The sequence below is a fragment of the Caloenas nicobarica genome, chromosome 1, assembly GCF_036013445.1.
Source record: "Caloenas nicobarica isolate bCalNic1 chromosome 1, bCalNic1.hap1, whole genome shotgun sequence".
Taxonomy (NCBI): Eukaryota; Metazoa; Chordata; class Aves; order Columbiformes; family Columbidae; genus Caloenas; species Caloenas nicobarica.
The window spans coordinates 118,281,382-118,306,770 of NC_088245.1; the positions used below are offsets into that span (position 1 = coordinate 118,281,382).

General features: G+C 40.3%; 1 protein-coding gene across 15 annotated transcripts in view; it reads left to right on the forward strand.

Annotated features, from left to right (window-relative positions):
• Window positions 1-15,789, forward strand: part of KDM6A (lysine demethylase 6A) — a 162,556-nt gene extending 146,767 nt beyond the window's left edge. For 6 of the 15 annotated variants that reach the window (XM_065654441.1, XM_065654473.1, XM_065654524.1 and 3 more), the window contains 8 exons: window positions 1,333-1,481; window positions 2,490-2,604; window positions 4,273-4,460; window positions 5,708-5,849; window positions 11,419-11,545; window positions 12,487-12,657; window positions 12,918-12,996; window positions 14,982-15,788. In XM_065654441.1, the coding sequence (XP_065510513.1) occupies window positions 1,333-1,481; window positions 2,490-2,604; window positions 4,273-4,460; window positions 5,708-5,849; window positions 11,419-11,545; window positions 12,487-12,657; window positions 12,918-12,974 (949 nt within the window). In that variant the 3' untranslated portion in view covers window positions 12,975-12,996; window positions 14,982-15,788. Of the gene's footprint in view, window positions 1-1,332; window positions 1,482-2,489; window positions 2,605-4,272; window positions 4,461-5,707; window positions 5,850-11,418; window positions 11,546-12,486; window positions 12,896-12,917; window positions 12,997-14,981 lie in introns of those variants that run through there. The other 9 variants (XM_065654531.1, XM_065654464.1, XM_065654516.1 and 6 more) reach the window with 4 other exon arrangements.
• Window positions 15,790-25,389: the final 9,600 nt, after the last annotated feature.

Consider the following 25,389-nt stretch of genomic DNA (forward strand, 5'->3'; position numbering starts at 1 on the left):
TGAATATATTCATCAACGACTTGGATGAGGGAGTTGAGTGTACTGTCAGCAAGTTTGCTGATGACACCAAGCTGGGAGGAGTGGCTGACACTCCAGAGGGCTGTGCTGCCATCCAGCGAGACCTGGACAGGCTGGAGAGTTGGGCGGGGAAAAATTTAATGAAATATAACAAGGGAAAATGTAAAGTCTTACATCTGGGCAGGAACAACCCCAGGTTCCAGTATAGGTTGGGGAATGACCTATTAGAGAGCAGTGTAGGGGAAAGGGACCTGGGGGTCCTGGTGGACAGCAGGATGACCATGAGCCAGCACTGTGCCCTTGTGGCCAAGAAGGCCAATGGCATCCTGGGGTGTATTAGAAGGGGGGTGGTTAGTAGGTCGAGAGAGGTTCTCCTTCCCCTCTACTCTGCCCTGGTGAGACCTCATCTGGAATATTGTGTCCAGTTCTGGGTCCCTCAGTTCAAGAAGGACAGGGAACTGCTGGAGAGAGTCCAGCGCAGGGCCACAAAGATGATTAAGGGAGTGGAGCATCTCCCTTATGAGGAAAGGCTGAGGGAGCTGGGTCTCTTTAGCTTGGAGAAGAGGAGACTGAGGGGAGACCTCATTAATGTTTATAAATATATAAAGGGTGGGTATCACGAGGATGGAGCCAGGCTCTTCTCGGTGACAACCAACAGTAAGACAAGGGGTAATGGGTTCAGGCTGGAACACAAGAGCTTCCACTTAAATTTGAGAAGAAACTTCTTCTCAGTGAGGGTGACGGAACACTGGAACAGGATGCCCAGGGAGGTTGTGGATTCTCCTTCTCTGGAGACGTTCAAAACCTGCCTGGATGCCTTCCTGTGTAACCTCACCTAGGTGTTCCTGCTCTGGCAGAGGGATTGGACTAGATGATCTTTTGAGGTCCCTCCCAATCCCTAACATTCTGTGATTCTGTGATCATATCGTTTGGCTCTTGAAAGCGTGGTTGACAGTTTCTGACTGGCTTAGAGTGTGAGGAGAGCACAGCTCTGTTTTCAGTTGGAGAAGATGTGCACTGAGGTGTAAATTGCAAGCAGAATTTTCTGGCAGTATATCAGCAGACTGGCTAAATGCAAGAGTGAGTCTGGTCACCCTGGCTTTTAGCTCACCCTTATGTGCAATTGTCATTTAAATTTCTGTAACTGTCAAGTAAGAGTATTGCATTGTCTCAGCTTGCCACTTAAGAGATGCTAAGTTGGTTGTCTGCTCGTTCTTCTCCTATGCTAACAATTTTTTGAAAATGTTTATGTTACTCAAACTCTTCTGAGAGTTTTAGGGATTCACAGTTTGTCAATTTGCTATTTTGCTGCAGGTGGAAGTTGCAACTTCATGAACTGACAAAACTTCCTGCTTTTGTACGTGTGGTATCAGCAGGAAATCTTCTAAGCCATGTTGGTCATACCATCTTGGGCATGAACACAGTGCAGTTGTACATGAAGGTTCCAGGAAGCAGAACACCAGGTGAGTATAATCTCTTTGTATGAAAAAAATCAGGTTCTACTGCTGTGGTATTGATTTAACTCCACTGCAGATTTTCCATGTATTCAGTATGCCTAAACATGATGAAATCGTGCATGTTGAGTATTTTTTTAATTTCTTGTTTAACTGAACTCTGCATGTATGAAGTACTGAATTACTTTGTAGTGGAAATTTCTGCATTTCTGCAGTGCTGGGTAATTTAGGTAATTACCATACTAACTGATTGCATGCAATACTGGATTATTTAAGGGAAAAAAGTGGATGGGTTTGTATACTTTGACAGTATTTGTATTTTACATGCCTTGAAAGTTTTTTTTATAGGCTTCCAAAGTAGGTATTGTGCAATCATAGAAATCAGTATGCTTTTACTTTTTAGATTCTGAGGATAGGAGTCAACCCTCCATAATGCATAGTGCTGTGTTAGGGCACTGGACTGAGACTTGAGGGATCTGGACTAAATTTCAGGGTCTGTTTTTTCTGAAATACAACTTCAGAAAATTCCATTAGGTATTATGGCTCAGTTTTCCAGCTGTCAAAAGAAGATAAAACACTGACATTTATACATTGATTTTGAAAGCTCCTTTGGGACATATTTTGTTACTACTTGTCTATTCAGTGCCTGAAGTAATGAAGTTTTGCTTCTGACTGAGACTGGCAAGAGCTAGTCATAAAACACAAAATCTAAGCTTTAGCATCTTGAACCATTTATTTCTACAAAAAGGGAACTGCTGAAGTATTGGTCAGATTAACAAGACTGGTAGTTCCAGCTTTTCATTGTCCACAAACTAACAAAAGCAGAATTCTCATATCATTGGTAGCTTAATTATATTTCTTAACACCATAAAGCACCTAAATAGCATGTAAGTATCATATAGAAATCTGTACATAGTTTAACTGTGATTTAGATTTTTCACTAACTTTGCATTTTTGTACTGTTGTTTTGATAGATCAGCCTTACATAAAGTGTGTTTATTTTTCTCTAAATTGCAGGTCATCAAGAAAATAACAACTTTTGTTCAGTAAATATAAATATTGGTCCAGGTGACTGCGAATGGTTCGTTGTCCCTGAAAGCTATTGGGGTGTCATGAATGACTTCTGTGAAAAGTAAGCTGGGCCTACTGTTTTTTTATTAAGTTCTCTGTGTCCTTCTCAGACCTAAAGGGGGAAATTACTGAGGGTATTTTAAGAGGAAGTTATTTTATGGGTTCCATGTAGTCAGAAAAGTCTTGTAAGTCAAAATGCAAAACAGTGCATTTGTACAATGTGCAGAAACTTGGATTGCCTGTGATAGCTTTGCTTTCAAAAATTAACGTCAGGTCAATTATATGTTTTTTGGAATACAGGAATAAAGGCAATACAAGAAGTGAGAGATTAGTAGTCGCAAATGCTCATCTAGGTTCATGATTCAAAAATCTTTATTATGGTTAATGTACATGTTATACACAAGCAAGTACAGAGTCATTGGTATTTTGGCATGGCTTCTTGGTGCATCTAGAGGGAGAGCTTAGTTTACTCAGATGCCAGGAGGTGTCATGGCATACTTTGCATACATTTGCATGTTTGTAGCTTGCTGGAACAAGCTAAGGTGCGCTGACCGTTGGGGAAATACGCAGCCAGCTCTAAGACTTGGGTTTCTGTGCTGTGCTTTGTGTAGAGTGGATGCTTTAAAAACAAAGCACACACACATGCAGAAGCACTCCCCTCCACCTACAAAACAAAAAAAAAAGAAGAGCAATTTTGTCTTCTAATGGTGCAAGTGTTCAGGCAGTAGCTTCTGAAGCTTATTTTATGGGAGATTTTTTTTTAATGGGAGTTTTTTTTCTTAAAACTGAGCTAAGCTCTTGACTTTTCTTCAGAACTTTTCCAGAGCTCTGCAGATGCATCTCAGTGTCTCTGTACTCTGTATTTTCTGCCCACCTACTGACAACTGTTCTTATTTCATCTATCAAAATTGTAATTCCACTGATGCAATTGCGACATCTCTGATGATGACATGCCTTTTACTCCCATGGCACTGTCCTCTTGAGGGTGACTGAGAAACTAAGATCTTGGCAGAGTGCCTCACAGAGGCACTGAATTATCTTTGCAAACTGTGAATTGCAAATGCTCTCTCATGCAGTATAAAAACAGTATAAAATTGGGAGAGAAGTATTTTGCATATCCATAGTGGAAGAGTTTGTGCTTAGGAAATCCGTGTGGAGGTCTTTTTTCATGCTTCTCAGGAGGGTCAACATTTCTTGCCTGAATATAGCATAGATGTGTGGATCACAGTTGAGATGGTGCCAACAAGTTGCTTGTTGCATGGACAAGCTTCATGTATATACACTGACAGTACGAGTACCTGGTTGGCTTTGTTCAAAACAGAAAACATTCTTAAGAGCTGGTGTGCCCTGTAGATAAAATCAGTCACTGGTTAAAAAAGCAGTATTTGACACCAGTGTCATGCTAGATCTGACCAAGGATTTCTATGCCTGTTAATAAGATACTGGGAAACTAAAAGGAAAATTGAACACAACTGGAAGCCATAAACTGACTTCACATGGGCAGCTAGATGGTTAGGTGTTTTAATGTATTGTAGGATGTGAAATGTGGATATAGGATTAGGAATTTTATAGAAGAAACTTTTCTTTTGATTAGTCCTCCTGGGTCACTGATGAGATGCAGAAAGCATTTATTGTGGTGATCAGTTTTTACAGGTAATTTCATTGAAGTATCAACGACTAATATGTCTGCTGATAATTGCTGAAGACTTTATTTTTCCTGTTGTTTCAGGAATAATATGAATTTCCTAATGGGATCTTGGTGGCCAAACTTGGAAGATTTATATGAAGCTAACGTCCCAGTTTACAGGTTTATTCAAAGACCAGGGGATTTAGTGTGGATAAATGCTGGCACTGTTCATTGGGTTCAGGCTATCGGTTGGTGCAACAACATTGCATGGAATGTTGGCCCTCTTACAGGTAAGGTTGAGTACCGCCTGTGCTGATCTACATAATTAGGTAATGTTATACTACATTTGCCTCAGAACCTGCCATTTCTTACTAATTTACCATGCTTTACTAGATTAAAGAAAAATAGATATACTGTATTTTAAAACGTGTTGAAGCTTTAAATAATGCCATTGGTAAGAGGAAGAGAAAGCAGCAAGAATTGGAGTATTTGCATTTCTTCATTTAATGGACCTGTAAAAATTATGATTGTGTAGCAAATACTATCAGAATAAAATGTTTAGATGAATCTATACACTCTGTCTTTTAGGCCATTTCTTAACTTTTTCTCCCAAAATTTGTTCTACCCAGCAGACCACGTTATAGCTGGTGTATGAGTTAAGGACTTGACCAATCTAACTTTTTCAGGACAATGGATACTAATTGCTCTTTAGTGAAAGCATCAGCAAATGCGAACAGTTGTAAAATTTTGTTCATAAAGGAACAGTAAGCTTTTTCAGACCTACTGCTCTAGAAGCTTCAGTTTTGAAGCATGGTCTTGGAAAGTTTTTAGGTGTGAGAATGGAAGGAAATTTCACAGCTAAAATGATTCTGTCAAGCATTTGAAGAGATTGTACTTCCAAAAACCTCCCATTTTCTTGAATAGTTTAAGGTGTGTCTTTATTTCGTAATGGTGCAATAAATTGTATATCTCCAGGACTGTATGATTGACTGATACAGAGCTCACATATTCAGTCGCACTGAATTTTGTAAAACATTTTTTTAAAAAGGGCAGGGTGAGTAGGCTGCTTAATGAAAAAGTCTGACTCACTGCAACAAATCTCAAAAGGTGCAGTCTTCTTTTGAAGACAAATTATACACCATAGCATTGTAAAATTACGATAAAGAGTGAATAGAGTGAGATGCAGACATTTCCAATTTAGATATACATATTTTTTAAATCTGAAATATTTCAAAAATGTTTAGGTAACACTTTGAAATATTGCTCTCAGTTCACCATAGAAATCAAACACTCATTAGTAACTTATTTTCACAGGTAGTCATTGCTGCTGTGGTATTGTGTGTTCATCTAGCATCATAAATATATTTTTTAAAAGAAATTTTATAGAATTCAAATGTAGTTGCAGTGACTGGATCATTGCAAATGAAGTTTAATGTAGCCCTAAAAGGTATACATTTTGATTATCCTGTTGATTTTTATTTCTAAACTTGACTAATTGCTTCTGTAATTTTGGTTGTTTGGTTTTTTTTTTTTATAGCCTGTCAATATAAATTGGCAGTGGAACGGTACGAGTGGAATAAACTGCAGAGCGTAAAGTCCATAGTGCCCATGGTTCATCTTTCGTGGAATATGGCCCGAAATATCAAAGTCTCAGATCCAAAGCTTTTTGAAATGATAAAGTAAGTTTTACTTATTTGAACATTTACTATACCCATTTCTGCTTCAAGCATAAAACAATAGTTGATTTATAAGTAAGCTTTTGTAAGATTTTTCTGTCTCTGAGAATCAAGCCAGAATTATTTTCTATTCTGTTTTTCAGCATTTCATTTATAGATATCATCAATTTCATTACGTTGTAGTTGATGTTGTTGTGTTGTAGCTTTAGAATGATCTGATTGACCTTTTTGTTCAATATGCCATGGACTTAATAGAGCAGTTTACAGAAGCAGTTGACTTAGATGACAAAAACTGCTCAGAATACATACCATAAGAAATAACAAAATTAGGTTATCAACCCAAATATTAGAATTAAAATGTTTAGTCATTTTTGCAGCAAAGTTAATTTTACATTTCTAGAACCTCTAGTTATTGCTCACACACTGTCATTTGGAGATCCAGTATAAATGTTTTAAATAAAGGCCAGTAGGAATTTGAAAATCTCCTTCCCTTTGCTTGCTCTTCTGAACAATGAATTAATTGATATGTAAAATGATAGCTGAGTTTAGTGGTATTTTTCATATGCATATGCCAAAATGCAGGAATGTTCCGGGCTCAGAGCACCTTTTATTAATTTTGTTTGAAGATTGCAACTTCAAACAAATATAAATCGTATTGCAGCATCATTATGCCTAGGTTGAATGGACTTTTCAGTGTGTATCTTTGGTTTGTCCTAAAGGAAGTGGGGAAATGAACTCCAAAGGACTTTACTCATCATGAGAGTACTCAGGTAGCAGCACTCTGTTTTCTTTAAGCCTAACAAAGGAGTTCTAGCTTGAGCACTTGTTAATCTGGTCAGCACACTGGATCCACAAGCATTGAATCCTTCTATAATTTGCCTTGAAATGGACCTTTAAAAAATTAGTAAGTTAACTTGCAAAAAAAAAGCAAAGAAAATATTTTTTCCCCTCTACTAGGATTTATTGATGACATCTGAGTGAGACATCTTTTTACAGTATGAATTTAATATTAAACTATTACTGTTCATAGGATGCTAGCTGTCATAAAAGGGAGAGGAGAAACTGAATAGTTAGAAACGAGAAATAGAGAAAAAGAAGCAGGGTGTGGGAGAGAGGAAAAAACAAAACAACCCCCCACCTTATTTCACAAGCTTGAAACAGTTCTGGAATGTTTTTGGCAAAATATTATTTCGATACTTTGGCACCTGTATTTTGTGTTTGCACAAGTTTGGGGGGTTTTGCCATGCTTTAGCCTAAAGGGAGAAAAACATGACTGAGTATAGCATCCTTCTCCAAGAGAATCTCTTAGACTGTTGTGAAAAAACACAAAGGATGAAATGGATGTTTCCTATTGTCTTGCTGGCTGACAGCAGTTGAGTTTCTTCTTGTAAGAGACCTAAAATTTAGGTGTACGTTACAAATAAACAGAGATGCTGAGGAGCAGATAGAAACTTTGGTCTTGCATGCGTTTGCTTTTTCCAGTCTGCTAAAACCACTTCCAGTTTTCTTGGATTAAGCCCTACATCCAAGGTAGTTGTCAGCCACATCCCAAGCTCTGTTCTGTGTGCACAGATGAGCTCTGGTTTGTAACAGCTAGTAGCAGTAACCTGAGTTAACTCTTCCTTGTGGTCACTTCTGTTGTATGATAGCGCTAGAAATGGGTGTCACCAGAATAAACAGTCTATGATGTGATCTTGCACACTGAAAATGCAGAAACCTTCATGAATCTCCTCTAGATAGGAAAGCAGTTGCATAATTTTCTTCTGGACTCCTTGTCTGCAGGAAAATAGCACCACCTGGCAAGCAGTGCTTGTCCACTGCTCTTGGATTTTATCATGTACAAAATACAGACATTTCACTTAGATTATATAGCAAAGTGTTGATGTATATTACATAGAGTAGTATAAATAATAAAAAAGTATTATTTAAATTAGATCACAGTGCTGCATTATGTGCATAACAGTGTTTGATATATTACTGGAGGGCTGTGAAGAACACTACTAAAACTTAACTGGTCAGATGGTCAACACTGATATTCTTTTACAATCGGGAGGATGTACGGTTCAAATGCTCTTTTGGTGGCAAAGTCAAGAAAACGTTTCGAAATGTTTCCTATAAAATATGCCAGTGAGCTATTCAGGCAGTAGTGACACACCTGAAGGAGCTGGGTTTGCATTCTCCATGAAGTGAAGTAAATTGCATTGCATCTGACATTGAAAATGCATTCTGTCCGTAGTTATATTCTGATCCGGGAGCACAGGAGAGTAATGCTCTTAGAAATGCCTAGGGCTAGATTCAAGGAAAAATGGTAGCAATAATAACAGTGAAAGAGTAAAGATTTCCAGGAGCATGTTGTTGTCTATAGCTCCACTGACTGTGGAGTATGCACATATGTGTGTTTATGCACATGTATACAAACACTTCAGAAATAGTGATTTCTGACACAGCTGGTTGATTTCCAACTTAACTAGCTGACTCTTTGTCGTCAGGAAAAAAAATGTACACAGCTGTTACAATTTTGCCAAAATGCAGGTCTATATCTAAAATTGCGCATGGAAGACCTGAAATGTTTAGGTAGTTTGACTTCTCTGTCTGGGGTTTCTTAGGTATCAGAATAGTAGAAAAGAATAGCCCTTAGAAAACAATAAAAAGTAGTTCCAATTAGAAAAACAAATATGTTACGTGAGAGTAACCACTGTAGAGGCAATAAACTAAAATTTAAGCATACATATAAATATTGGGAAACAGATTAATGATAACAAGAAATAAAATAGCAGTAGGGAAAAAAATAATAGAAGGAAAGTTTGCTTTTGGAAGAAATCTGGTTTCCTTATTTTTAGCTAATGTGCAACTCAGTGCTGTCTTGCTAGATAAAAGAGACAGAGTAAAAACTGGAACCTTCTTGTAAAATGTTTTTTAAAGATTTGATATTAACAGTAGAATCATGAGCAGGAACACAGGGAGAATGATTTAAAAATTGACTGAGGGAGCGCAGCCCTCGCGAAAAGAAAAATTAACCTCAAACCTCTTAGATGGAAGCTAGAAGGACTTCTACAAATGCATCTGAAGAAGAGAAGAATTTTAGAGGTAGTGGGAATATAGTAATACAGGCTTAAAAAATTAATTCCAAAGTAACTGAAATACTAAGTTATTTTACAAAAATAGTTTCAGAAGTGTAAAAGAAGATGACATGGGAGAAATGATTTTGCACAAAACCATGAAGCCAGATAAAACACATTTTGGTATCAGTGGGGAAGATATATTACTGAAAGATACAAAGAGGTCAGTTTTGCATTGCCATTGGGATGGTCTCTGCACTTCAAAAGGTTTTACTGAATATCTAAATATTCAAACACTGCCTTTCTAGAATAAATCAGGATTATGTCCATTTTAAAATCTTCTGTTAAATATTTTAATTTGACTGGACGTCATGTACTCATACTCTGCCATACCTGTAAAGAATTTGAGAGAGAGAGATAGTCCAGATTTTCTTTGAACTGAATTCTCACAAGAATAAAAGCAGGCCTACAATATTAAAAGCTGACACTGTTTAACTTATACATTGTGACTCTGCTAGACACCTTTTTTGGCTTTCTTTAGGCTTCCCATACTTCAAGAAGTTGTGGTGCATTTTCAAAGTGATACTTCATATGCTTTCTCCCATTCTTTGACAGCATAAAATAGTTAGCATTTACATTTTCAAGTGGCACTACCAGGATCCGAATTTTATCCAAGGAGATGGAACTCACCTTTCAGCTATTGTTTTCAGTTCTGGTTGCAAATTTGGCAAACACTGTAGCGGTGTTACATGTGGGTTTCATTTTGGGCAATTTTTTCTCCACAACTGTTAACACTAGAAAATTATTTCAAAATAACACTTTGGAAACTAAGTCAAGAGTGAAGAACAATGGTGCAAGCGCGCAAGTGTGCTTCCAGTTGCTCTTTGGCATCCTCAAAGATTTTTCTAGGTAACAGCAGAAGAGAACAGTAGCTTTTTATGCTGTATTGCATAAAAGAATGCTATGCCAAAGTTACTGAACTTGTCAGAAGCATGTCTGCGTTAGCCTGAAATTCAGGTGAATTAATACATGATCTATTGCATATGGTTGGCTGTAGCATCATAAGTCCAGTTAACATCAAACTTTGAAAGTGTCGAAGGAGTTACAGCTAAATGACCTGTTTAATTTTCTTGAAATACAATGTATGAAAAGACAATATTTAACATAGAAACACGCTTTCAGTTTTGCGCTATTCCTACAGTGAGAATATTAATGAAGCCATAAACTTTTTTTTTTTAGTGAAGATGAACAGTCTGAGTGTAAAACATCAAGAGGAAAGTATCTAAAAGTAAGCCTAAGAGTCTATTAACTACTTGGAAACACATTAAAGAAATATTAAAAAAAAAAAAAAAAAAAAAAAAACACAACACAAAAAACCAAAAACCAAACTACAACAACAACAAAAAAACCCGTATGTATTACATGTTTAAGGCTTTAAAATGGGAGAAGGATCAAATTGAAAACATTTTGATAGAACTCCTGAGCACTTTGTTTTCTGTCCAACGTTTATTTTTCCCTTACATTTTTTCAATCCTCCTTCTGCATCTAATGAGCATGTAACATAACCACCCTGTGGAGGAGAAAATTAAAGGCTGCAAAGGCTGCAGCTCAAATTAATAGGATAGCTGAGAGCTAAAAGTTATTGTAAATAACGTTGTAATTTAGAATCTGGCAACCTACTTTGCCAGCTTTTTTTAGAGAATGCATGTAGCTTGTACAATGCTAGAAGACAAGTTAGATTTTTCTAGTACAGAAGAGAACTGTATAAAATGGTGAAGATAAAAATATTTTTTTATGCTTTACAGAATTGTGACAGGGAATTGTTGATTTAAATTTGACATTTAAGCAGTTCTTTTCTTCATAAAATCAGTGTAAATTTTATTTTATCCATCTTTTCCTGTGAAGGGACTTTTCTAATACTTACCTGTCTATTATTTTTACTTTTACACTGAAGAAGACACTTGTTGATAGATTTCATTTCCACTGTGTGCATAATGATTCATGTCAGAACTTGGGTTTCCTGACTTTGGATAACTGGAAGTTCAGTAGTGTTGAGGAAAGTAACAGAGTAGGATGTCAGTTAAAACAGGTCTTTGGACAGGCTGCAGTTGTTTACACAAAATGTAAACAGTTATTTTGAACCTGGCAGTTCAAACTAACTTTTTGGTGATAAGTTCATAGCTCAAAATAAAATATAGTAATTGCTTTTGAAAACACATTGTTTTATGGCACTTAAAAGAGCGTTGATGCATTCCAGTCAAAAATGAAAGATCCAGCCTGTTTGCAGAGCAAGGGGCAGTACTGAAATGGAACTAATCTACACAGAGGTCCATAAGCATGTGGTCAAACTTCTACGTAAGTCATGGGTCTGGTGATTCCTATTAGCCAGCTGTTTCTGAAATCCCAGAGGAAGAGGAAGTTCACGTACAGGGTCTTGGAAGAAACTAAAGCCTACTTTAATCTCGCTATAAAATGGAACATTGAACTGAATATGCAACTGGTTTTGGTTGCAGGTACTGCCTGTTAAGAACTCTCAAACAGTGTCAGACACTGAGGGAAGCTCTAATTGCTGCAGGAAAAGAGATTGTCTGGCATGGGCGAGCAAAGGACGAGCCAGCTCATTACTGTAGCATTTGTGAGGTCAGTAAAAACATGCATTGGGCTTGTGTACTACTATAATATTTATTTAAATGTTTTCCCATCCTTTGTTGTTGTTGCTATTTTTAATTTTGCTTTTACGTTGCAGCATCTGCAGTGTGTTATAAGCACATGTATGTGATGCGGTACTGTCTTCAAAGAGCTTAACAAGCTGTTTTTCTACACGTAGGCTGTATTTTGCTGCAGTCTCTTCCACAATACTTCTACAGTGTTGTTATTCACTAGGTCGATTTTCAATTCTCAGTTATTATAAAAAGTTGTCATCCCTTCCTGCATATAATTTGATCTACTGAGCTTCATTTTGAAGGTGTATCTGTCTTCGTTTAAGAAGTCAACAACAGCCCCAAAAGAGAGAGAATTTAAGTCCATTTTCTACACAGGGCATACCTTTTTGCTGAAATGTTTGATTCTACTTTCTGTTAATAGTTCCTTTAAAGCATTTATAATCGTTTTCATGAAGCTTAATAGAAAATAAAATTTTCCTGCCCCCTGAAAATCAGTTTCAATTTACTTCTGACTGAGCCTCTTGGGCAGCGTGGGCATGTGATTGAGTAATAAGGAAATAAATCACAAACTTCTTTTTCAGACAAATTTTAAAAAGGAAAATTGGGTATAATTGTTATAAATTCCCACCTTGCTGAGTAACCTCTGTTCAGAGCATAAATCCTGCTTTGTCAATATTGACCATAAGCTTTCCCAGAGAGCTGTTCATGCAGACGTCCTGAGTGTAGTATTAGTGGTTTTACAATATTTCACTTCTCCACCTGAGCCTTAGGAGGATAGATTTTTCCCTGAACAAATCTAATTTTTCTCTTTGCATGCACAGTGTAAAGGTGTAAATCTTAAAGAAAATACAGTTTTCATGGTTTAACTTTTTTAAAAATGAAATTGTAACAGCTGACTTTCTGTTTCCTATCTAATAGGTGGAAGTCTTTGATCTGCTTTTTGTCACTAGTGAGAGCAATTCTCGAAAGACCTATGTTGTACATTGCCAAGACTGTGCAAGAAAGATAAGCACGAACCTGGAAAATTTTGTGGTGCTAGAACAGTACAAAATGGAGGACTTGATGCAAGTCTATGATCAATTTACATTAGTAAGTCAAATTAATAAATGGGTGCATAAATACATTATTTGTAAAGCAGTTGTAGGCTGTCTTGGTACTCCATTGTGTGAGTACCATGGACTTTGATTCAAATGGAGGTATGGGTTGTGTGTGATATTTACAGAACAAAATGCTGAAGAGTCAGAATTATGTGAAATAGTACAGTAACTTACTGCAGAACATAACCACTGAGTTTTCAGGAAAAGTATGATGTTACAATTCATAAAGTTGTGGCTTTAAAAATCCAATAGAGATCACCTGAAGACCATAACTGGATCAGATGGAGATGGGAAGAATCAGGACAGTGAAGCTTGGAGAAACTAGCACCAGGTTCAAGAGCATCTCTAATACATTGGTTGTGGTATGAAGTCAGTATAGCAGCAGAGCATCCTACGCACTCAGACTCCTTCCTTCCCCTTCCCCACCCATCCCCTCCCAAATCAGCACTGTCCTTCTGCTTAGCAAGTGGATGCTCTCAAACAGTTCTGTCTTTTGGCTTGGGGCCTCCTTTGCATTTCAATTTAAAGCAAAAAGCCTCTTTGCCATTATAGCTTTGTGCTATATATGGCAGCCTCCTGCTTTGAACTGTGTCAGCACAACTGTCCTAACATTTCACCCAGGTTTCATTGTTTCAGGCAAAGATGGCTTGTTTGTAATCACAATGAAAGCGATGCTGGATTTATTTATAAGCCTTGCCTTTCTGTCAAAGACAAAACATCGGACAAAGTGTTATGAGAATTTCATGTTGAATTAAACATAACAGCCCAGAAATGGCTGTGCCTTTTGATTCTTTTCCAGGTGCTGCAGAAAATGTATGTTTAGACAACTATTTCTTGTAATGCTAGCATGATAAGTCATGACCTTTTGAGCAAAGGCCTCAAGGTTCAGCAGTAGAGGCTGTCAAGAGTGCAGGATCACGTCCTCTGAATTTAATTCTCTTCATTGGTTCTACAGAGCCTGAGGTGGTTGAACTTCAGTTCATACTTCTAGGAGCCCATTGTCGTTATAGTTTGTGAAATACTGCAATTTCGAAGTGATGGTCTGTTATAGAAAAGCTTATAAATAAACACCTGTTCTCAGATATGTCATCCAGTTGAGTGGAAATGGGCAAGAAAGTTTCTGTATGGAAAAGAGGGAGGGAGGGGTATTTTGTTGTCTGTGTTTTTAACATTATATAGGTAACACTGATGATATTGTCCCTAGAACAAGGATTCTCAACCTGTGAGTAGCTCCCTCCTCCACCAAAGCCCATACCTGCAGCCCTAAAGGGCATTAATAATTGTTCTCTTGTGAAATCAGTGCGCACATTCAGTTCTTTTAAAGGGGATACAGTCTCGATCGAGAAGATTCATAGCCTAAAAATAACATATCTCAGATCTAAGAGAAAAGTTGAGCTTTGTTGCAAGTCACAGGAAGAAGATAATCTCAGATGGCAGAAGTGCAACAGGCCCAACAGAGAGACTCTTGTGTTTGGGGTAAAGTATTGGGAGCAAACATGGGGATCAGCTAGTGTTAGTGTTTTATAGGTGCATACTATGGTATGATTTAAAGTGTCTTTAAAGACTGTGAGGAGCTTCTTGGAGGGGTTCTATATCAGGGCAGGACTGATGAGCAGGAAGAGATGATACAGAAATGCAGTCAGAGATGGGGTATTTTGATGGTAATGCCACGAAGTGCAATGTTGGGAAATAGTTGGATGTCTTCTAGGCCTTGTCTCCTGAAAGCAGGCAGGAACAAGACACCTAGCTTACTTCACTCTTGAGGCACACACACAAAAAAACCAAACCAAACAAAACCCACATGAACTTTGTCCCCATGTCAGAGAACTTGAGGTGCTTTCCACAGATACCCTACCATCAGGCTTATACGATATTGTTTAGATAGAGGGGAAAAGAAAAGAAGCTGGCAAGGCATTTGGAGAGCCATAAAGGGACAATCCTCCCCACTGGTAAACAGGTTGAGAATCCCTGTTTTAGAGTATATTAAGATGCACCTATGCTGAGCCCGCATGGAGCTCTTTGCTGCCACAACGGGACTTGTTTTGGCAGCTCACATTGTATTAACACAGACATCCCCACAGCATACTCCAGTCTGCAGTATAGGCAGAATCCTAATGCAGAGTAGTCACAAAATATGCGTTGTATTTGAGCAAGTTGGAAAAAAAAATGCCAGTATCCACTTGAAAGAGTCCTAAAGTGTTAAAACAGTAGTGCGTGTGACTTTAAACTCTCGCAGTTACAATTTGTGCAGGTCTTGGTTAAACGACTGAGTTTTACACCCTTGTAGAAAAGGTAATTTAATGTTTTCTTTTTCAGGCTCCTCCATTGCCATCCTCCTCATCTTGACATTTTTTCATGGACATTAAATGAAAACTTTTCTGATATTCAGGAAGTGACCCAGTTCTGCACCACTGATTTTTGTAGCTATCCCGTAAGGCTGCTGGCTGAAAGCTGTGTCTATGCAACCTTCCAAGTGCGGAGTGTCAACCAACTGGACAGGAGAGAGCACTGCCTCCTACTCCAGAACTCAAAACAAATAAAGCTCATCCAGCTGTACTTCAAAAAAATAATTCCATGTTTTGTATATATCTGACAAAACTGGCAACGTTATACAGACTACTGACTTGAAGACCACCTCTTTTGTATTTCTCTGTTTCTGGGCTGATGAGTTGGTTTCATCCATTGTTCCCCTTCAGAATTTCCCTTGGAAAAAGTACTAGCTTAGCTGGTCATTTCTTTGTAAGGTAGTTAGAAATTTTAAGTCTTTCTTTGGGCAACTTTTTTTTTTTTTTAATGTGAAGAGTTAGGTGATATAAATTTTTTTACTGCTTTTACGTTTTTCTGTCTTGTTTTGAAACCATGACGGTTACACTTTTGGTTCCTAAATAAAATTTAAAACAATTAACAGCCAAGTCACAAAGATAAATGGGTTGCACATAGACTAAGGAATAAACTTCAGATTTGTGATTTTTGTTTCTAATCTTGATGTAAATTTACACTATTTATAAATACATATTTATTGCTTGAAAATATTTGTGAATGGAATGCTGTTATTTTTTCCAGATTACCTGCCATTGAAATTTTAAGGAGTTCTGTAATTTCAAACACTACTCCTATTACATTTTCTATATGTAAATAAAACTGCTTAGCATTGTACAGAAACTTTTATTAAAATTGTTTAATGTTTAAAGTTTTTCTATTGTTTGAGTTTTAAAAAGATTTTATGTACAGTGCCCAGTTTTTTGGTTTTTTTTGAATCTGATTATATATATTTTATATATACTCTTGTGCTTGTGTATATATATAATATATATAGGAACTCGAATATAAATATGTGTATAAAGATTTAGAGACTAAATTTTTCTCATTTTAAGTTTTACATCTATGGTAGATTTGAGGTGTCTACTGTAAAGTATTGCTTACAAAAGTATGATTATTTTTAAAGAAATATATGGTATGTATCCTCAAGACATAAAATGACCTTCAGACTGGTTTATTGTTAAATTGCACTTTTTGCAATAACAGACCAATAAATAGTTGCTGCCAAAATGTAGTAGTAGAAAATAAGTAATGGCTAAACTTTAAAGCTCTGCAAGAAAATACCAGCTTTGACAGGAGGTTTGGCACTGGTTTTAGAGGAGAAATGAAAAAGGTGAATTTGAGTTTGGGTGGGGATATTCTCTAGGATTCAACCAAATTGCAACTTCTATGATACAATATCTTCTATTAACAATTTTAAAAGTTAAGACCGAATCACCTTGGCGTCGTTGACCCCAGAAACGGACGTTGTTTTGTGGTATCCTATTGTATTTTCACATATTTTGTAATACGAATTCACTGGTAAATTTTTGAAGCACTAGGTTTATTTAGGACAAGTTTATAATATATCATTGTAACAGTTTGCAGTTTTAATGATGGTATTTATTTTAAGTTGCTCCTTTCTCATTAGCTTCTTGAAAATGCATTAAATCTAAATTTCAAAATTGATAGCTCTCTTATCGATCAAAGTTGACTGATGCAGAAGGCTCTGCATCAGTTTCTCATAATTTCTCATTAGTGGGGGTATGGTAGTGTTTGCATTGTTAAATTTTCTGTAATCAATGTGAAGTGTTAAAGGCACAGACCATGCTAATAGTTTCTTTTGAACAAAAAGAATCGCCTTTTACATTTGTAGCTTCAAATGAAGGGTGTTTTAATGAAGAATCAGTACAGCTTGTCTAATGCTGTTAAAACAGTTTAACCATAGTTCTAAATTACTTTCTTGCTAATTCTTACAAGAGTCGGACAAAAGGGTATAGTGATTAAAGTAATGTATAACAAATGCTCTTGCCAGCAAAATTATCAACTAGCAGTTAGGAAGCCAGTATTTGCAGTTCTGTAAAGATGTAAGTCTCAGCTCTCGATAACAAACTCTACAAATCATAATTTTTACTTATGTATTTTATGCAGTCATAAATGTTGTAATCTCGACAAACCATGCTGCACCTGAAAAGCTACTCCTTTACAGTAGTCTTAAACCCAAATAAAAACAAGATAACTTACCTCAACTAATGGTAAACAAAAAGTCCTTGTTTCTCAGTGCCGTAAAAGAACATTGCTAACTAGGGAAGGAGCTACTGGGCGCTATCAGAAGGGCTTTGCACCTTTCCTCCCCTTTGTAAAAGAGGATATGCCGTTACCAAGGTCGAAAATTTCTATTTCACCAATTAACAAGGAGACCAAATCATTAGAGCACCAGGCGGTATTGCTCACTCTGCCTGAAGGTTTTGCTGTGGGTTTGAATTGCTGCAGGGCTTCAATATTTTGCAGTTTTCGTACTTCTTAATTACACTATGCTCCTAACCGATGGACAGTTCTGATCTATAAGCTGCTATGATTTTAGAATGCTTTTGTTTCATTTTATTAAAAAAGCACAAGTTAATATTTTATCAATTGTAGTTATTACGAAGCACTTTGCTTCTTAAGTTACGAAGCACGGGATGCAGGCGGAACATCTGTGATCTCTGGGTATTTGGAAGCGTTAGCAATGGGGCAGGGCGGGGGGAGGTGGAGCCCTAAGCTGAAGGGAGGGGACTGACTCGCTTTCCAAGCAACCTGAGTCTTGGGAGCCTTGAGCTCCACAGCTGCAAGTGGTCCTGGTTTGCTTGTTGCTACACATTATTGTAGCAGGCAAATTAAAGATCAACGTGTAAAAGGACGAAAATGCACAAAGACATGGCATTTCTTGCAAGAATTTTTGGAAGGTACAGACTAATAGAAAAACAGGCATTATTAGGGGATGGATAAAACCAGAGATACAAATGGGTGTTTAAAAGAAAAATAGTAAAAAGTTCAATTAAAGATGAGGGAATTAGAAATAAATAGCAACATTTGCTACTGAAGTGTGGATCTGAGAACTGTCCTGGAGGAGTGTGACAACAAAGGGATCCCATAAACGAGGAGAAGAAATAGTTGCATGTTTTCTGAAGTTTATTTATTCACTATATTCAACAGAGCATTTGATTTTGAAGGTTTCCTTCAGGTACTTAACTTGGAACCAGTCTCTCTCTGCTCTTTTGGAGAAGTGAAGTCCTACCAGTGGCTACATTTCAGAAATAGTGGTGGTGGCAGCTATATGTGAAGTATTTAGAGAAAGGTCACTAGGAAAGTGAGAAATATCTAGTGACAGAAAATTCCCCAGACTTCCTGAATTTGTATGGTAGATAATAAAGATGAAGTGTCCTGAATCCGCACCTTTCTAGTTGGAAGGACTTTTAAAGTAGTATTAAAATCATGTTGCTTAAATAAGCACAGCTTGGCTCAGTTCAGCATAGTATAGCAGATTCATGGAACAAGGGTGAGCAAGGATTAGGGACTCCACAGCTGGTGATGTTCTGGCTACAAATACATTTATTGATTAGGAGACGGAAGATGGAAGGGTTCGACTGAGATGATGGGGGAGAGGGTGCTCATCATGGGTTGCTGCCCTGATCTGTGGCATAGAGGGCTGGGAAGAGAGAGGGCTTTTAAGCCTGAGCCTACCTCGGTCGGAGCTGTTGTGTCTGGATCTGTAGCAGAGACTCATGGCCCAACAATTCAGTGATGGCTGAGATGGGGCCAACAGATAAGGGTGGTAGGGAAGCTTCATCTTCCATGGCTGCTTTAGCCAGTGTGGGAACCAGGCAGAGGGAGAAGCACTCCGGTTGGGAGTTCAGTGGTCCAGCACAGGGTTAAGGCTGGTGAGGGTGACGATTTACCTCTGGGGCAGGTCAAAGCCAACCAGCACTGACTGCTTCCTTTGTGGTGATGCTGACAGCAGAGGAAGGAGGGATGCAGGTGGTGCCTGGACAAGTTAAAGCTGAAGCTCAAGTTCAAGCAAGCTCAGCGCAGGGCTGCTGCCTGCGGGGCCCCATGGAGGAAGGCACAGGGTGCCAGGGAGGAGGCTGCTGGCAAGGCAGCAGTGCGGGCCCCAGGGCAGCCTCCTTCCAGGAAAACAACAGCATTCCTTCAAAAAGGGGAAAGCAGGACATATTTGGTCTTTGGGAAAAAGGCTGGAGTGGAGGAGGAGACAACACCCTGTTGGTGCCAGGTGTACATGCAAAGATAAAGAAAATGGCAGGTGGAGAGGGAGAACCACCCCTGCACTGCACCCAGGGCTGAGCCCGTGCTGTGGGAGGTTACCTGGGGTGGGATGGGTGCAGCCCCATGTCGAGGCTGGGGACATGGGGAGAAGCCCTGAGCCCCACAGGAGCTGACACCCCAGGCCTGGGGTGGAATCCATGAGCTGGAAGAACTTGAGTGGATTTTAGCAGCCTTGCTGTGAAGGAGGGGTGCTCAGCCCCATCCCAGAAGCACTTGTGATAAGGGGGGAGAGAGGGATTGTTAAGAGGCAAACACCCGTTAAAATACTGGAAAGACTGGGTATGGGTGAGGTGCATGTAAATAAAGGGGCCTGTAAGAAAGATGGGGGCAGACTTTTTATCAGGGCCCATTGTGAGAGGACAAGAGGTAAGGGTTTTAAACTAAAAGAGGAGAGATTCAGGCTAGACATGACGAAGAAATTTTTTACAAACACTGGCACAGGTTGCCCAGAGAGCTGGTAGATGCCCCATCCCTGGAGACATTCCAGGCCAGGCTGGACGGGGCTCTGAGCAACCTGATCTAGTTGCAGATGTCCCTGCTCATGGCAGGGGGGTTGGACTAGATGACCTCTGAAGGTCCCTTCCAACCCAAACTGTTCTATGATTCTATATATCCTTATTTACTTCGGGAAGCCATAAAAACAGAGTAGAGAGATGGAAGAAGGGAAAAGGGACCTCATAGTGACAACAGCAGGGCAGGTTCAGCTTCCAGCTTCACCTCTTGGGCAGTAGTGTCAGCATTTCACAGGTCACTGCCAGCCCCCCCTGTTGCCATGAGCCTTGTAAGAGAATTAAAATACAACTGCTGCTGCCCCTCCTGGGGAACGACAGGGTCTTGGGTATATACAGCAGTTAGGATGCATATATGGAGGGTGGAAGTGGATTGGAAATGGATTTATCATTAGAGCCCACTGCCTTTCTCCTGTCCTGCCCCTGAGCTCCAGAAGGGTGATGGCTGCTCAGCTGCAGAAGGCAGCATGCTCTGGTTTCTAGCAGGATAGAGCACTGCTCTCAAATGACACATGCCACGATTTTTTCTGCTGGGAGGTGGTTTTGGGTCTGGTTTAAATGTGAGCTGTTGTCCAGGGTGTAGGGAGGTGACACGTGGTTTGGGACTGAAGCTGATGAAAAAGGACACCAAGCCAGAATGGGCTTAGGAGAGAGCAATTTAAAAGTAGCAAAGCCCAGACAACAGTTAATTGGTGGGCTAATAGTTAAATGAATGGGCACTAACTCCTTTAATTTGCGGAGCTGGGAGATGTTTGAAAGAATCTCACCCAAAGCCAAGGTGTATAGCCCAGCCACTGCCAGAGTCCATGGGAACACCAAAATGGGTATGAGTTGGCTGTAAAGTACATGCAAAAACTTAAAATCATTGAAAGGGGTAGAAGGGACACCCCAAGAGAAGACTGAGAGAAGTAGTGTTAAGTTGTATCCATTGACGTGTGGCTGGACTGTCATTTATATTAGCCTTCTGGACACCGAGAAAGATGAACAGGAATAAAGAATATTTTCAGCCCTTTCCTCCATTGTACTTTTCAGCACCAAACTGGTGGGAAACTGAGTAGTCCTTTGAGGAAACAGGACTTTTCTTGAGCAGTGGTCAGGCATCTTTAGTTTTCAATGCTATATACAAAGTGCAACGTGCAGTTCATCTCCTGGCTGCTGCTGGAGTTTTAATCTGTTCAGTTCTAAGATATGGAAAGTTTAGGATTTTGAGTTTTGCGGGTTGTGTTTTGGTTTGGTCTTGGTGGGGTTTGTTTGTTTGTTTCCTGTATATCATTGCCAGTGGGCTGTCCCACGGGATGGCTGACTTTCGCAGCAGTAACTCAAAGGACTGTTGTTCCAGAGCCTGGAGAAGGCCGAGGGGTGGGCAGTGGGTGCAAACAGGGTTGGATCACCTCCCGTCTGCAGCCAAGCTTCAGGTGTGTGCAAAAATGACCTATTTAAGAACCAAAGTTGACCTCAGCTAGGAATGAATTTTGGGTAGTGGAGGATAAATGACCCACCAGGAACAGCTTCACTTGGACTGTGAAAAAAGCCAAGGAAAATAACTAGCACCCAGTCACAGTTGCCACAGGTTGGTTGGTTGGGGTTTTTTTTGGGGGGGGGGAGGTGGACACATACAGAGGAGATTTTAGGGCAGTAGCACTTGGCAAGGTGTCCAGCGCAATGTGAGAAGAGCATCTGCTGCGGTTCTGTTCCAGCAGTCCAAGGTCATCTCGAAGGGCAAATGTCTTTATAGCTGAAGATCTGGAAACATATTTCAGGGGCTCAGGAGCTGCTGTTAGGTTCGGGGCATTCTTACAGCTCTGTATTTATGTGTAGGACCTTGTCTTGCTCATGAGATGCCAGCGTTCCCTCTGCTGTCCTGGATTAAATGCTGATGATTTGGGGATGTATTTACTGCAATGGGGTGGCTCTGCCCAGCTCCTGCGTTGGGTGCCAGGAGGAAGGAGGAGCAAGGGGGAGCCAGCTCTGCTGGGCGGCAGAGGACAAATTACATCAGCCTTGCTTGTATCCCCCGTGGTGTAAGGACCTTTTAGGAGCACAGAACCACAGAATGGTTGGGGTTGGCAGGGACCTCTGGAGATCATCTAGTCCAACCCACCTGCTAAAGCAGGTTCACCCAGAGCAGATCGCACAGGAAGGTGTCCAGGCGGGTTTTGAATGTCTCCAGAGAAGGAGGCTCCACAACCTCTCTGGGCAGCCTGTTCCAGGGCTCTGACACCCTCAAAGTAAAGAAGTTTCTCCTCATATTCAGATGGAACCTCCTCTGCTTCAGTCTGTGCCCATTGCCCTTCATCCTGTCATTGGGCACCACTGAAAGGAGTCTGGTCCCATCCTCTTGACACCCACCTTTGAAATATTTGTAGAACATAAACAAGATCCCCTCTCAGCCTTCTCTTCTCCAAGCTGAACAGACCCAGCTCTCTCAGTCTCTCCTCATAAGAAAGATGCTCCACACCCCTAATCACCTTCGTGGCCCGCCACTGGACTCCCTCCAGTAATTCCTTGTCCTTCTTAAACTGGGGAGCCCACAGCAGCAGTTTGCCCCGAGTCCTGCTGGCAGAGGGCCCAGGGCAGGGCTGGCCCTCACCTGCTGGGGCTACATCAGCCTGGGGATGCCCGTCAGCAGGAGCTGCAAAGAAATATTGGAGGGGCTTTAAGGCAGTTGCTTATTGATACTCAGACTGGCCTTTTATCTGGTTATGCTTCCCAGGCTGATGCAAACCTCGAAGTGTTGTGAGAGCATACGGGAAGGTAAGTTTTTAGGTGGCAAAGTGATCGTGGTTATGCTTGAGGAGGGAGAAGCTCCTGGACAGCTTAGGGATGCTGATGCTCAGTCGTCAGATAAGGGTGCGGATACCTGATACCTGGCTGGCTGATTTAGAAACAAAAACCGGTTTTTAGTGACACATTGAGTATAACGTTACTGAGAAACGGGGGTGTGGGCTCAGCCCAGTGGTGCCCCGTGGGGGTGCCAAGCACTCACGTGGCATGATCCTAACGTGTTTTGCAGCAAAATAACTGCACTTTAGCCAAGAACCAGCTACAGCAGATCATGGGCTGGTGGATGTCTTAGGAGAAAAAGACCTTGGCTCCACATGATTAGGTTCCTGTCATCATTATCACAGCACTCAAATGCAAAAATAGATTTTAGTATTCCTAAATAGGGATGAGGGAAGTTGCTGTGTCTGTGTGCACTGAACCATGGTTGTAACCGTGTGGTTTTAAGTAAAGTTGCAGTCTGACATTTAAATCCTACTTCAGCATCTTTCAGCTTTTTATGCCTGTGTGACACAGTCAGAAGTTTTACAGGGTTCTCTCTGAGATAGATACAGCAGAAAACATTCCCCCTGAAATAGAAACATTAAAAGAACAAGGAAAAAAATCACTAGTTTTATGAGAAGTGTCTTAGAGGTGCAAGAATACAATTTTTTTTAAAGGTAGGGAACCAAGAAGAAGAGGAGTAAAGTCTAGCAGGGCAGAAGTCTGGGCAGGCAAAAAATTATTTGAATGAGTGGTCGGCGATCCTCCCTCAGTTCTGGTTAACAGAGAAATAATATATGTGTCAGTGTTTGATGATACCTTTGAAAAGCCACTTCTTCAGCAGCTACAAGGTAAAAAACAAAGGTTGGATGAGTTTTCCAGCTCCAAACAGAGTGGGTTGGCAATTACCATAGGTGCAACTTCAGTTCCTGATTTTCAAAATTGGTGCAAAACGCTGTTTACCAAGCTTGATGGAGTCTTTAGCAATTCTTGCTGTGTTATGAAGAGTACTGTGGAAAATGCTGTCTATGGCTTATTTACGCAATTACAAGACAGGAGAACATAGGGCAGTGTATGAATGAAGTGCTGCTGTGTTTGAATAGGTATTTGATTGCCCCGTGCACACCAGGATCTGGCTATTTCAGGGCTGTCTGGTGTTTCTCCAGCCCACCCATCCTTCTGGCTCCTGCTTGGTAAGCTGCCAACACAGCCCACGGCTTCGTTCCCTCCGGGCTGTAGCTGCAAGGTGTTTGGGGCGTGATGCTGGACAACACTAAGCTGTGCATTAACGCAGAGACCACGCTAGAAAAATCGATTTGGCTTCCAGCACAGAAATGTTCCCAGCCCCTGAGCTCCAGCAAAGGCTGGTGCCCTCCCCACCACCTCCTCTTCCTCAGCAGCTCACCCTGAGGGTGCTAGGGGTAGCAGGGGTGCTGGCTGCCAAAAGAGGGGTGCTGGGGCAGCCCAGCACCTTCTCTCCTCACTGCCCACCATTGGCTGTGTCAATAGGTGCTGGCAGGCAAATGGGGAACATGGAGACCTGGGAGGGAAAACTCTGAGTTCTGCTGAGAAAGGGTCTTGGAAGGGATAAGGAGGTTTGTGCTGGCAGATTTTGGCACCTGGAAGGAGGATAGAGGGATGGAGCACCTTGCTTCACCTTTTCCTTTCCTCCTTGCCAGTAGTTACTGCTGTTCAGTATTTCTGCCCTCAGAGGAAACCCCCAGGGAGCTCGCACGCTGCAGGGGCAGTGGATACAGGGCAGCCGTGGATCTGCAAGTTAAGCAAGTAGGGTTTTCTATGGCTGAGGAGAAGGGAAGTGCATTTCTTCTCAGTTTTCAGAATCTGGGTGGTGTGTCTGCTTTCAAAAACTTGAAAACACTGAAAATAAAAAAATCTTATATAGAGAGCGAGAGCTGCTCACTGATCTGTGTCTTTTTTTGCACCTCCTTCCTCCTCCAGTCATTTTGGAAAGCTATCGATCTACTGTAGAAGAAACCCTCTTTCCTCTATTCTGGCAAATCTCTTTGCTTCTTGAATGTCTTGTATGCTCTATGTGCTCATTTTAGTGCTTTTTAGTGGCTGTGCTCATCTCTCCTTGTCAAAGTATATGTCACCTTCTCTTTACATTTATCTCCATGCTCTCACTGCCAAGCATCCTTGGCGGAGCTTTTCTACACGTTGACACACTCCTTGTGTCTCAGCCATGCTCATCACTTTCTTTCAGTATATTTAATGCTCAAAAGGGAGTAAGAATTTGGGTTTGAGGAACAAGTTGGCATTAGGAAAAAATTCCAGGTCAGAGGATACAATAAAGCAACTGGCTCAATACTGTATGTAGATCTGTGATTGTCACTGACAATGGCAAATCCAGCAGCATACAAGAAAAATAGTTATTTTTAAAATAGGCATTTATTTGCCTTTTCGCAAGGTGACTCATTTACTTGGGCCGTCTGAGAAAGCATTCAGTGTCTTAAAGTTTTAAAAACTGTGGAGGCTTAATGTCCCTCCAACACTCCTCCGCCTTAGTCCCCATTACAGAAGTGCTGTTTTGAAAGTTGCTTTAACTTGAATTACTCTGTGATTCTTTGGTTTTCTCACATTTGCCTCTTGCCATGCTAAAATGATCTGACTACAGTCAGCGCTTCCCTGCCGCATGGGTCACATCTTTCCTTCCCCTGCCTCCATGCTTTACACGCCAAGTTTTGACCTGAAAATCTATACACTTCATCCTCACTGTTGCAGCTGGAGCTGTATCGTCTTTCTACATGCGTGTGCATGGCCGTGTGTCCCGCTCTCTGCTGCAGCGTGCACATTGTCCCCAGGGGAGGCTG